General features: G+C 34.4%; 1 protein-coding gene across 4 annotated transcripts in view; it reads right to left on the reverse strand.

Annotated features, from left to right (window-relative positions):
* The window catches only part of GPR180 (G protein-coupled receptor 180), a 39,781-nt gene that overhangs the window by 13,625 nt on the left and 12,235 nt on the right, over nucleotides 1-13,921 (reverse strand). For all 4 annotated transcript variants that reach the window (XR_009005923.1, XM_057532972.1, XM_057532971.1 and 1 more), the window contains exons 4-8: nucleotides 9,165-9,345; nucleotides 8,973-9,022; nucleotides 5,784-5,941; nucleotides 2,659-2,850; nucleotides 594-671 (exon numbers count right to left, since the gene is read on the reverse strand). Coding sequence is in view for 3 of the 4 variants with exons in the window: in XM_057532972.1 (XP_057388955.1) it covers nucleotides 594-671; nucleotides 2,659-2,850; nucleotides 5,784-5,941; nucleotides 8,973-9,022; nucleotides 9,165-9,345 (659 nt within the window). In the remaining variant the exon portion in view is untranslated. The remainder of the gene's footprint in view (nucleotides 1-593; nucleotides 672-2,658; nucleotides 2,851-5,783; nucleotides 5,942-8,972; nucleotides 9,023-9,164; nucleotides 9,346-13,921) is intronic.

The raw sequence follows: 13,921 nt of genomic DNA on the forward strand, positions 1-13,921 counted from the left end.
GTACTCTAAAAGCCCTTTCCGAAATTCTCAAGTCACTTCTCTATTTTTGTAGATTACCTTCCTATCTATTTACCCTTTGTGAATACCTCAGGTTCAAGAAACATTTGTGCGTTCAACCACACACTGCATTGCTTGTAAAGGGCTCCTGGCAGAACTCCACTTCGAAATGATGGAGTAATTCACCTAAGAAGGTAGGTATCAATACAACCAAAATGTGGCATACTTGAGCATGGCATTCCAGTCTGCAGGCTGTTAAAGCAACTAGACTGTCTTTTAGAAAGCTGTCTTGATTTTTAACATTATGTAGCAAAAAATTTTAATCGTTTTTTCTTAACTACAAAGATGTGTTATAAATTTTATAATTTAATTTATAAAACAGTATTATGAAATAGGCTAAAATAAGAATAACAAAAGCTATCTTCCATCATTTTGCTTATAAACTAAATTTAAATACTCACTGGTTCAATATTTTGTTTCAAAGTTTTATTTTAAAGAATCCAAGAAACCGCTGAATGGATAAACAGGCCTTTCCTACTTTAATAATTTCCCAATAAAGACTACAAAAAACTATTTTGATCATGTATATTATTTACCTTATCTCTTTGGTAGTCATTAAAAATGATAGAAATGCATGCAAGACCTGGATGGCACAAAAACCACAAGATACAGCCCTGAAACAAATGAAAAATAAGTCAAATAAGTGTAGCTATGTCTTTGTTTTCAGAATGTACCAGATAAATAACATTACTAGCATATATAGGAGGTCTTGATTGGTCTCAATTGGCCTGTACAGTAGAACTTTCAATAAAATGTAGAAATATATTTGCTATTGTTGTGACAATGATATTCTGTTTCTAATCAAATGGGTGTTTTTGGAGTATTTTTAAATCTTACATCTTCCTCATACATATATTTTGATGTTTTGATATATAAGTAACAAATCAATAATTGAGAAAAACAAGGTACAAATGTGTAATATTTCTATAAAAAACAAATAAGAATATACATTCATATTTGCATACAGATACACAAAGAAATTCTGTAAGAATACACAAAAAACTGATTAGCAGCGGTTACCTGTTTGAGATTTAGTACAAAAGACACAGAATTAGGCAAGTAGGAATGGGAAACTTTTTAACACTATACTTTTCAAATATATATGTTCTATTTTTCCTAGAACATGGCAACATATCCTTTTCCAAAATTAAATTTGAAATAAAATAATAAGTTAATACTAGTAGCTGTTGAAATGCTTGGTATATTGAGGTTACAAGGAAAAAAAACAAGATATAGAAAAATGTGTTCAGTATGCTACTATTTGTATAAAAGTGAAGGGAAATATAAAGTAATATATATATATATATATTTGAATTTTTGAATTTTATTTATTTTTTTATACAGCAGGTTCTTATTAGTTATCCATTTTATACATATTAGTGTATATAGTAATATATATTTTAAATTCTCTAAAAAATAAATTAGGAATTAATAGCAGTGATTATATGAGGAGGTGATAACTGCATAGATGGGAGAGAAGTAAGAAACACGTTTGCTGCTTTTAAAATACTTTTGGATGTTTGAACCTATCCAAATAGTTATATTAAAACATATAAAAATAAAAATTAAAGTTTAAGAAAAAATTTTTGTACTGTTTTAAACATAGAAGAAAATATTTAGTTTTTAAATACCTGAAGTATACACTAACTTTTGAAACAATAAGCACTACTGTCTCTGGGAAGAATTCCAAAGTGAAATGGCATATCCTTGCCTGCTTGGTACTCAGAGGCCTGACATGGGTTCCTAGGGCTGCAGCAGCAGCTTTAAAATGCTCCACATCTGGCATAAACAAGGAATCCGGCCCTCTGTCTGGAATAAACAAGGAATCTGGCCCTCCTCCGTCTCAGCCTCGTTCTGCTGAAACTGTCAACTAGGGTGGGCTGACCAAACAGCTTATCAGAATGCTGCTCTGAGTTGCCAAGATGATGGGTTATGGATTCTCTCAATCTGACCAAAAAAATATAACTTTCTAGGAAGGGAGGCTTCTGTAACGTTACTGACTCAACCTGTCTCCTGATCTTTTCCTTTATTAAAAATGGATACAGAAAAAAAATCCATTTGCCTTTAGATCTCACTAGCATAAGAAGGACACAGCAAGGGGGAATGAAGTAGACATGGTCTCATATGGATGCCATGAAATGGCTGAAACACAGTATGTACTCAGCCTCCTGGCCCCCTCTGCTTATGCTGAAGGACGGCTCTTCATGTTTGTTATAAAACATCGCATAATTCTGGGAGTAACAGTTCATAGTCCATTAATGACTTTTTTGAGACATGCAAACTGTATCCTAATTTTTTTATTTAAAAAATTCTGATACTACAGAAAAAATGTAAAATTGCTATTGATAAAGAAATTATAATACAGGCAAAACTGACCTGCCAAAGATTACATGGAAACTACTGTTTCATGAGTTCTGCAAAGTGGGGATAATATCATCTATATCTCATAAGTTGTGAAGATTAAATGATTTGAAGCACATAAAGTACCTGGCACATAATAAAAGTTTACTAAATATTAACATATGGTTGCTCCTTAACTTCCCAAGTAAAGCAAAATGAAGTTGATAATGCGAAGAAGTCATTTTCTAACCAAACCCATACTTTGGCAAAAGTGATATAGAACTCCCTCTTGAGTGTACTTCTTTCCACTGTGATGATCTGGTAGAGTCCACAGCCTAATGACAGTGCTAGGCAAATTCTTAAAACAATTAGAAGGATCCCTGCTAAGTTGTGATGTGAATGGTGGCTGTGAGGACTGGTATCTTCAAGCTGTTCCCAAAGTAGCAAAATACTCTGCAAAAAACAATGTTATATTTAGAGAAAAAAGTCATGTCTACTTACAATAAAGTACTTTTTTCAACTCTTTTCTATATCCCCTTAACCAGTATATAAGCATTCCTAAGAGGCTCTAAGATTTATCAGACTATACAAGGTGTTGATTAATAAAGTACAGGCAGTTTTTCCTTCACTGATACCCTCAGCTGGAGAAAAGGGATTGTTATCAAATGAGACCACATACAAGAGATAAAAAATGCTACTGTTACCATGATTCAAGTAAGACATCTCTAATGATGAAAATAAGTTCAAAAGATGAAGAGAATAAATATAAACTTTCTTCTAAATCTATCTCTTTCTTACTTCAACACCTTATTAGGAATCAAACCGTTCTGCATTCAAGCAGAATTTATTATCTCAGGATAAACTTTCAAATACCTCAGTATCTTTTGTAATCCAGAAATTAACAAGTCAGAATTGTTGATTTCAGACCTCATTCTTTTCCCATGGTAACCTCCCTGGGTAGAGGAGAGTAGATTTTCAATATCCACCATAGCATCCAGGGCACAGTTACTTATCCTTATTTGTTTGTTCACCTTTTTTTACCATATTGTTACTATCCCAGTGTAAAGCTCACAAGTTCCTCATTAAGCTGTTCTGTTTATTGCTATTCAGTAGAAATCAGTGCCCACATTCCCTCCACCTTTACCAAACAACAGTCACTTAAATTACGATAATTTTCACCATCACACATGTCAGTAGCCCTCTGTGCTCCCTTCATTTGCCAACTCAGCCTTCAGAATTGGGTCTTCAGTGGCTTCCAAAGAATTTAGATCAAAACTCCATTATTAAATCCAATTTTAGGCTTTATGGGGTTTACCAGCAACCACTTCCTTTCCTCATTCTCAAATCTTCCACCCTAATTTTACTCCAGCTACCATTCTTGCTAGGTGAACTCTTTTCTCATGTTGCACACATAAATTTCCTTCTTGAAATGAAAATTTGATCTTTATTACAGAAATTCATTCCTCTACGCCAAATGATACCCGTCTGATTCCTTAACTTTTTACAACAAAGAAGTGCTATTATAGAACTATCATTTCCTGCTATGTGAGGTGATGGACATGTTAACTGGCTTGATTGTGGTGATCATTTCATAATGTATAAATACATCAAAACATCAAGTTGTATACCTTAAATCTATACAATTTCTATTTTTCAATTATAACCCAATAAAGCAAAAAATAATAATAAACTACTATTTCCCATGATTCACATTTTTACATATTCATACTCCCATATTTTCACATACGTATGCTAATGCATGACCTGTGGAATACACTGTACACATTTACGTGATCTCTTGCTGCCTGTCTCGTCCACCTAGTCTGGCTGCTGTTGAGAGTCAGGGCCGTGTCTAATACATTCTTCACAAATGCTCACATAAACTCTAGGGTAGTGTTATAATCTCAATTTGTATTTGTTTATGATAATGAATTTAAATTGCAATGAAGTAATGAAAATTCAATTTTTAAAAGTTATTGAGAAATGAGAATTTAACTTGATATTAACACTACTCTCCATAAATCCTGGATCAAAAACATTAAGTTGGTAGAACTTACCCTTATTTTAATCACCTCTAATTCAGTTCTTTCTCACTAGCCCTCCCTTCCTGGCATTATCTCCTTTTTAAATATCAGTATCTGTGATATGGTCTCTTTCTAAATCAATCATATAAATTCAATAAACCTTCACTCAGCACCTAAGGTACTAAAATAAGTACTAGAGGTAGATGAGCACAGGCCTTACCCTTCACTAGTGAGTTTTTCAATTTATTTAATGCATTAAAACTTAGATTATGATGTCCTTTACAGAGCCCAGATGTATATTTCATTTTCATCTATAGCTAATGACAGTCACAAACTCAATACAAATTTTTATGTTTATATCTTTCTTCTTAATTTTTATAAATCCATTGCACATAGGCATATGGAGATACTAGAATGTCTATAGGTCACTATAGAGAAAAACAAAAAAAAGGCATAGAGGACTCTTCTAAAAGACCAAGTTTGTTTTTGCATTTGTTTTCAAAAACAAGATCCTATTCTTTTTTATTCTACATTTTGTTTTTTCTTTAATCTGATATTCACTTGAATTCTTTCATGTATAAAGTAGATTCTGGCCAATGAATGAATCTCAAATTCATTAACTGACTCATTTAATATTGAGTACTTACTAAGTGTTAGAAAATATGAAAGAAAGCTCTTAATTAGGAAATGAGAATCTAACTGAATATTAAATATACTGCACTGAAATAATCTGATAGGAAGCTCAGATTCAGGTAAATTACAATGAAATTCTACAATATACATATACCAGCACTCAGAAAATTAACACGTTATTTATCTATCACTCTTTTTTTTTCCCATTTTTTAAAAATTGAAGTATAGGTGATTTACAATGTTGTGTTAGTTTCTGATGTACAACAAAGTGATTCAGTTACACATATATATACATATTCTTTTTCAGAGTCTTTTCCATTATGGTTTATTACAGGATATTGAATATAGTTCTCAGTGCTATACAGTAGGACCTTGTTTATCTATTTTATATATAGTAGTGTGCATCTGCTAATCCCAGAGTCCTAATTTATCCCTCCCTCTCCCTCTTTCCCCTTTGGTAACCATAAATTTGTTTTCTATGTCTGAGAGTCTGTTTCTGTTTTGTAGATAAATTCATTTGTGTCATATTTTAGATTCCACATATAAGTGATATCATATGGTATTTGTCTTTCTCTTTCTCACTTACTTCATTTATGATCTATCACTCTTTAAATTCATACTTTAAAATGACACAAATTCCTCATGGGTCCCAGGTTTCTTGACATGAGATATGCTCAAATTTGCATTTCTCAATATTGCAAAGCAGAAACATTTAGTATCACTACTAACCTGTGTTATGACAATGAATACAGCAATGCCAGTGGACGCAGGAGTAGAATCCCACTGGAGAGGTCTGCTCTGAGACTTCTTCATTCTGACTATTGTCCAACCCATGCATAGACTCAGAAGTAAGTATAACATTTGAATTTGGGAAGCGATGTCAAAAACTAATGGGAAATGAAAACCAAAGTCAACTGAGTTTTCACAATACAAAGAATTTTATCCTTTTTTTTTGGCCACACTGCGCAGCTTGCGGGATCTTAGTTCCCCGACCAGGGATTGAACCTGCGTCCTCAGCAGTAAAAGCATGGAGTCCTAACCACTGAACCACCATGGTATTCCCAAATTTTATCCTTTTTGCATTGAGAATATAATTATTTTATTAACCACAAAAGACAGGCATTTTAAAAAAGAAACTGATGAAATTCAATAAGAGATATTCATGTATAATAATTCTAAAGAATTAAAATTTTGCCATTAAATTTGTAAACATTTCTGAAAATAGTTAAAACAATGGCAATACTCCTATTTTAAAAAATATATATGTGTCCATATCATATCTTTATCAAGGCCAACTTTAAATCTCTTTGTGTTTCTTATTCTTCTTAGTTTTTCTAATTACAATCTATAACTCACTGCTTATGAAAAGAAACAAATTTTAAATATAACTTCTGCAAGGTGGAGAATACTTCTGGGTTGTTAATTTTTTTTGGTGGCTGACCTATATATAATGTGAAGAGTATTTTCTAAACCTATTAATAAGAAATAGCATGACAATAAAACGCAGAGCTGCTGTAACATCCAATTATGTTGGCCCTAGCGTCAGAGTCCTGAAGACAAATGAAGCGCTCCATGCATTAGTGTGATATGCCACCCGGTGGCCATCACGTACACTGCAGGGGAAGCTGGCTGCGGTACAAAAGACGCAAAGAAAGCGCCTGCACCCAGTTCAGTGCTACAAGAAAATGACAAGCAATAATACTTCAACTGCCATGTGCATTCATTTTAGAAGTTCTATTTATTGAGTTTTTAAAAAATTATTACTTTTTCATCGGAGTGTATTTTGATGTGGATTTTGGAATAAACGTGTGATCACAATTCAACAAAATAAAACTTTCTTCAAATTGCCATTTATAACTTTGATGTCTACGACTTTTATTTCTTTTATATAAAGATATTCTTAGAGAAACAGATAAAACTAGCTGTAGGATCAAACTTATATTAAAAGTTACAAGCCAAAAACCTATTAATAATAGACCTTTTCAGCTTTATTTTGACATATTTTTCTCCAGCTCTGCCACCCAAATTAAAACCGGATACTTTACATTTATGCTTATATACTTGTAATAGCTAATTCTAATAATGAACTGTCACTACACTTTAATGATATAAAATGTCATGGCCTTTCAGAACAAGCACAATTTTCTTACACCACAGATTTTAAATGACTGTGATGCTAATTATTTTTATTAAACATTTCACAAATACATATTCAGTTACTTAAAGAAGTTAGCCAAAGGAATATCCCTACATAAGTTGCTAATTAGCAAAAACAAATACTGGGGAGGAGGGAACGTTGATTTTCTGGCTCATTTCTTTACATACTAAGTAATACACATATTGATATAATACCATAACTGTGAGGGTAGGTAGACACTGCTTATCTGTTCTTGAAAAATAACTAATGTAAATAAAATACACAGATGACACAAAAACCCCATCCTGTGGAATTTGATTAAAAATCTTCATTAACCAAACCTGTTGTGAGAACTACCAAAAATGATCAACATTGATTTATTGCAGTTTTTTAAAAAAGACTTTTGCTTTTAACTTACCATGAAGATGCCAGAGAGCCTAAAACACTGTTTTGTATACAGTAGACACTCAAAAACTTCAAAAGTCCTTGATTTTAGTAACAGCTTTGCTACTGATGGGCCTCTGTGTGCTTTGCCTCTTTGGACCACAATTTCTTCATCTAAAATGCATAAGCTAAATTATTTCTATGCTCTGTCCAGCTTTAAAACTCTAGGATTCTCTTAAACATCCTGAGTCATCTAAGAGAAAACAGGGGTTGAAACCAGGGTCCTAGTAATGTCAAAAAAGGAGAAGCAACTCTTGTTCATGCCCAAGAGATAAACAGTATACATCCTCTTCACAAGGAAAAGGAAAGGTTCTAGAAGTTTTAGAATCTTAAAATAGGCAGCAAGATCAGGATAAGTGGGTCCTGAGATGATTATAGAGATTACCATAAGATACCCTATTAAAGAGTGAGGAGACTAGAAGAGAAATATGGAAATATAAGGAAAGTAAATCCTAGAATGGTTTCGTATTCAGAATCTGCTTTTTTAGAGCAAATCTTAACTTGTTTTTCAGGATTGAGAATGGCATATGACCTGATGTCCCTCTAAAGTTCCGTTTAAAAAGTCATGATTATAGGAACTTTTAGTTTTTCACCATCATATTTAATTGAAAAACTACTTCACAAAAGTTCCTCTTATAAATTAAAGAACAAAGCTGAGAGGTCAGCTCAATTATAGGTATACTCTATGGCTCTGGGTTAGAAATAGAGACAAAAAGTCAAAAAAGGGATGAAAAAGGAAAAAAAAAAACTTTAGCTTTGTGGTCAGAAAATGTGGGTCTAAATCTTGGCTCTACCATTCACTAGCGGACTGACATTTGGGAATGTACTTCCTGTCACTGAGCCCAGATTCTTTATCTGCAAAACAGGGATAAGCATATCTACTTCACTGAGTTTTTATTGAGGATAAAAATGAGAGAATGTGGGAATCCCCTGGCAGTCCAGTGATTAAGACTTGGCCTTCCAATGCAGGGGGTGCGGGTTTGATCCCTGGTCGGGGAGCTAGGATCCTGCATGCTTTGCAGCCAAAAAACCAAAACATAAAACAGAAGCAATATTGTGACAAATTCAATAAAGACTTTAAAAGTGGTCCACATGAAAAAAAAAAAAATGAGAGAATGCATATAAATATGCTCTAAAGACAATGAAGAGCTATACACATTACCTATTACTAAAAAGAAACTAAATAGGGTATGTGGAAACTAAATGTATAATCTTTGTTCCAGTTGAGCTGAATCTAACCAACCTTGGATAAAAAAACTGTATTATGACAAAAAAGGAAAACATACAAGAAGCAGATAGCAAGTTTGTTTTAAAACAATGCTCAGTAAGATACTCACATTCTGCCAAACTTCCCATAAAAGGTACCCCTATTCCATCTTTGGAGTAACTGAAGAATTGAAGAGGAGAACATTAGCATCAATTACAAATGTGAAAAAAATCATTCATAATCAAAGCAAGCATAATTTTGGTGGACTAATTAGGATTAATTAGATGTAATGATGAACACAGTTTTAATGGTTTTGAGTTACCTGGAGAAATGAATGTAATTAGCGAAAGCTGAACCAGCTTGTAACAGCAATGCAGTTGTCAGAACCTTTAAAACCACGTGCATGGGTCCTCCTTTCTTAATAGCCTGCCACAATGATTGCGCATAAATGCAAGCAATCACAAAGTACACTAGGACTAGAAGGAAAAAGAACTCATGTAACCCTGTGAAGAGAAGAAAGGAACAAGCCAGTTATAGTGTTGGGTTGCTTTCAAATCTTCCCATCGGTATATTTCCAGAACTTGTTTTTTAATTGAAGTCATAGCATTTACTTTTGTAAGAGAAAAAAAAGGAAGATCGTTGAAACAAATAATTTTCTACTTTAGGATACAGTCTTAACTAAAAGAACGCAAATTAAACTGAAGTCAATCTATAAGAAATCATATTGGTCAGGGAATAAGCCCAAAGACTAACCACAAGATCATAGTTTTGGTCGAAACAGTAAATTAAAACAATGATTTCAGCATTCAGTTAGATATGCTTTTTTCCCCCAAAGTGGATTTCTTTTATAAGACGTTTAAAAATAGATTTAGTCGGTCAATAAGAGTTTTATATACCCTGACAATGATTCTCAAAAGTGTGAGCCCTGTGCCAGCAGCACCATCACTAGGGAAGTAGTTAGAAAGGCAGATTCTTGGGACTCATCCCAGATCTACTGAATCAGAGATTCTGGGAGTGGGACCCAGCATTCTGGTTTTAATAAGTCCTTCAGTGATTCTGATACAGCTAAAGCCTAAGAACCAAGCTCTGGAATGTATCATGACCTTAAATTCCCATTTGGACAAAGTGTCAAAATACCTGTCACGACCAGGCCTCCTTCTGAAGTAAATGGCATTCAGCTCAGTCAAAGAGGAAAACCTATGGAGACCATGGGACTCCACTCCACAGGTGACTGAAACTAAAACACCTGACCAAGTGGCTACCGATCCAAAGACTAGTCACTGGCCAGCAGCATCACTTGGTTCTCAAAGATACGAAGCCGCTCATGTTCTCTTGGGACATCAAACCACAAAACATAGAAAGGATGCGGCAATAGAAACCGGAGTTGAAAAGAGTTGATGATGGAGCAGGCCAAAGGAGTCAAACCAGGCCCTGATCAAATAAAAATCTGGGGTAAGCAGAAATTTTGAATGAGCAGAGGGAGCTGGTTGGTAAAGACAAGAACGGAGCATATGAATGTGCAGATTTTATATTAAAAACGGTCCCAGTCATTAAGCAGCCTCCAGCTTCTACCAGCAGCTTTTCAGTAGCCTTCACGCAACCTCAAGATAAACACCCTTTTTTCTGTGTCACCTGGAATCTTCTGACTGTGTCTTCATTTTTCAGAAATTTCAGAAAATTTTATAACAAACCAGGGGCCAGCTTTGAGTTTAATGGCTTACATTTACTTGGTTCCATCTAAACCTAGTCCCTAATATTAGGGCTTTTATATTCTATCTAAATAACACTGGATATCGTGACAGTGGCTACAGCTGTCTCTATTGAATCTGTGGATGAACAGTCTAAACTGTACTCACTTCCATTCCAACTGTGACCCCGGAACCTGCTCCGGTTTCCCATGTGGGATAAACTCCAAACAATAGGCAGAGAAGGGAATATTTACGTTGTATGGAAAATAATTTTAGAAAAGTAATCCAGAAGATACAAATAGTAGGAAAAATACTCAATAAACAGTTCAATCTCAATCATGTTTTTGGCATCGTTAGGAGAGAGAGAGAGAGAGAGAGAGAAAGAAGTATTTCAGCCACTGGGTGTCTCTCTTGCTCTACGTACATAAATGGTGATTGTCCACTTCTCTAGTCTAGGTGAGAAAGTATGTTTAGACTTCAGGAAGAGAATATCAAATAGCAGAATGGGCATATTTTCTTTTAAAATTCCTGATATAGAGATGTATTCTAGCTTTAGAAATAATGGGACAATAAACCTGGGATTGTTATAGTAATGGAACAAGGCAGAAAATAAGCTAAACATATTATAACTGTGTGTCAGTAAAAGTATGCTATCCTGTGTTCTGAATCTGTTTTACCTTTTCTTCTTAGTATAAAGAATTAAATACGGCATTCTATTTAAGTTTTTATTTATTTGTAATACTTTACAAAATATTCATTACAAGATAAGGTTTCAGACTCTACTAGGTTAGAAATGCACCATGAAAAGAAAATCCCGGACTATTTACTGAGAACCAGAATAATATAGGAGGAAGGGACTTTTGAAAATAAGACACATGTTACTAGCAAAAAATGTTTTAGGATTATTCAAGATTAAATGTATCTTCCATAAAAAGCTAACACGGTAACCAAAATATTATTTCATTGAGATAATATATTAAATAACTTGAACTAGGACATTTGTCCTACACTTTGCTCATTGCATTTTGCATAAATTATTCTTACCTTGACCCTGATACTTTAAAGATAAAACTGGGTCTGCACTCAAGTGTTCTTTTAAATAAACCACCTCTAGGAAAAAAAGTCTGTTTTTTTTTTTTTCTCTTCAATCAACTTTACTTTTGTTCTGCCACCATCCTTCACAGGAAAGTAATCTATGTTCACCTTGAAATTAAAATCTAATTTTAAAACAGGTGGGAGATAGGAGAAAAGAGGGTAAGAAAAGGTGAGAGTCAGTGGGTCATGGGGCAGCCCCTGGAACACTCTTGCCTACCTGCGATGCTTGCTGTCTCAGAACCCCATTGTCCATCCCACCCTCAAGAGTCTCAAGATAAATCCTGATTAGTCTAAACCAATTAGAGAAATTCCAATATTCCCCTTTCCCAAAGAGGTAAACCTAAGCCTTTACTTCGACATGTTGGTTTACCCTTATCACCTTTCTGATACCTTCACTTACATTTCTCTTATGATGTTAGACAACAAGGTCATGTGTCGAGTTCTGGCCAATGAAATGTGATAAGGGAGCTTCTGGGAAAGGTTTCCTTGCTCTTAAAAAAGAGACACTGAATTTTGCCATTGCCTAGATGTACGGCCCAGACTGCTGCAATTATCTGTGAATATGAGGGAGGTGACAAAGCTGACATTCAGAGGATAACAGGGTAGGATAATGTTAAATAAACTACCCTGAAGAAGCCTCAGAAATTATTGTTATGTAAGAGAATTAATTTCCTTATTGTCTATACCACTTGCATTAGAGTTTTCTGTTACTTTAAGTTACAGAGCCAAAGGTAAGATCCAACCCATTATCTTTCAGGATAACGGAGGAGAAAAGGGAACAAGAGAAAATAATAAACAAATCTGGAATCTTAAGAACAGTGAGATGGCAGGTGTGACAGAGCCTGTAATACCATTCCAATGAAAACCAGTCTACTTTAGACAATAATGCTTTAATTCTCAGGATTCTGAGTACTTCTTCTTTTGGTCTCTACCAATCACAAATATAGTTAACAAGGATTCTAATTTTTTAAGAGGTAGTTTTATTTTATTCTACCTTGAAGCATGATATTCCTATGTAGTATTTTGTCAAGTAGCATCAAACTTGCCTTAGTCTACATTCAAAAAAAAACCCAAAAAACCTAAGTCTGTAAAATACAGGACTAACTAAAGTCTCGTAGATATAAAATACATAGTTGGTTTGAAAGAAAACAAACTGTAAGATTTAACCAGAGTAACATATAACATTGATTGTAGCTTTTTGCACCAGGTTATTCTAATTCAAACCTCTAAGATACATGTTTTAGCAGTCAATTCTCAGTAAAAAGCATAGCAAATCAATTTTCTCTACTCAGGGCAGAAAATTAGTCAAATGAGGAAAAGTTTCTAAAATGAACTAACTGGGAATTATTCCCTGGAAACAAATTCTATACCTGAGGCTACAGAATAGGAAGAATCACTCTTAAGGCTCTACGTTGAAACCAACACATTACCAAAACAATGTGGAATATGGACTTTTAGCTAAGTGGTTCTGCACATTAGAATCAACTTCAGAGCTTTGACCAACTACAAATGCCTGGCTTCCACTCCAAAACCAAGTCTATCTCTCAGTCTCTGGGGGTGGACATCTGTATTTTTTCCAAAGCTCTCCATATGCATACATAGTGACAGGTTGAGAACCACCGATTTAGACTTCAGTGTAGAATTAATCATATTTTAAGGCATTTAAATAATAAAATGATGTGATCCTTGGAAATTATGCCAGCCATCTAGCAGTGAATACTTTTGAGTACTTATGGCACTTTTTAATAATCAATCCCCACAGATTAGCCTTGCACAGAATCCCATGCTTAATGAAAATCCGTATTATAGTGAATTTTTTTCCCTCATTTAAATACTCTTGGTGACATGACCAAAGTAACTCTCCCCATTCTAGTATAAGAAAGACAGATTTTAGACATACTATAAGTATCAAATCAAAATCAGTCACAGGAGAAGATAGGTCAAAAGGAGTCAGGACTAAGAACAGAGTCAGAATGGTTAGTGGGAACCCTAAAGAAAAAGCTAGCCATAATTCAGGGTGTTGAAAAAAACACTAGAAGATATGGGCAAGGTTCAGGATGAGCCAGGGTAAGGATGACTGACATTCAGTAGTCCAAGCATGACACAGGGCACAAATGTCATTACTTTATGGCCTACGGTCAAAGTTCAGATATCAAACTGGGAATGAGAAAAGAGTCCAGAAATGAGAGCCTAGATAAGGAGGCAAGAAAAAGAATATCAGGATCCAGTGAGTCTCATGGATCCATACAATAAATAAAACAACCTCTTGAGCCTCCACCTTCCTGCCTGAAGGCAG

This window comes from Balaenoptera acutorostrata, chromosome 18, assembly GCF_949987535.1.
Source record: "Balaenoptera acutorostrata chromosome 18, mBalAcu1.1, whole genome shotgun sequence".
NCBI lineage: Eukaryota > Metazoa > Chordata > Mammalia > Artiodactyla > Balaenopteridae > Balaenoptera > Balaenoptera acutorostrata.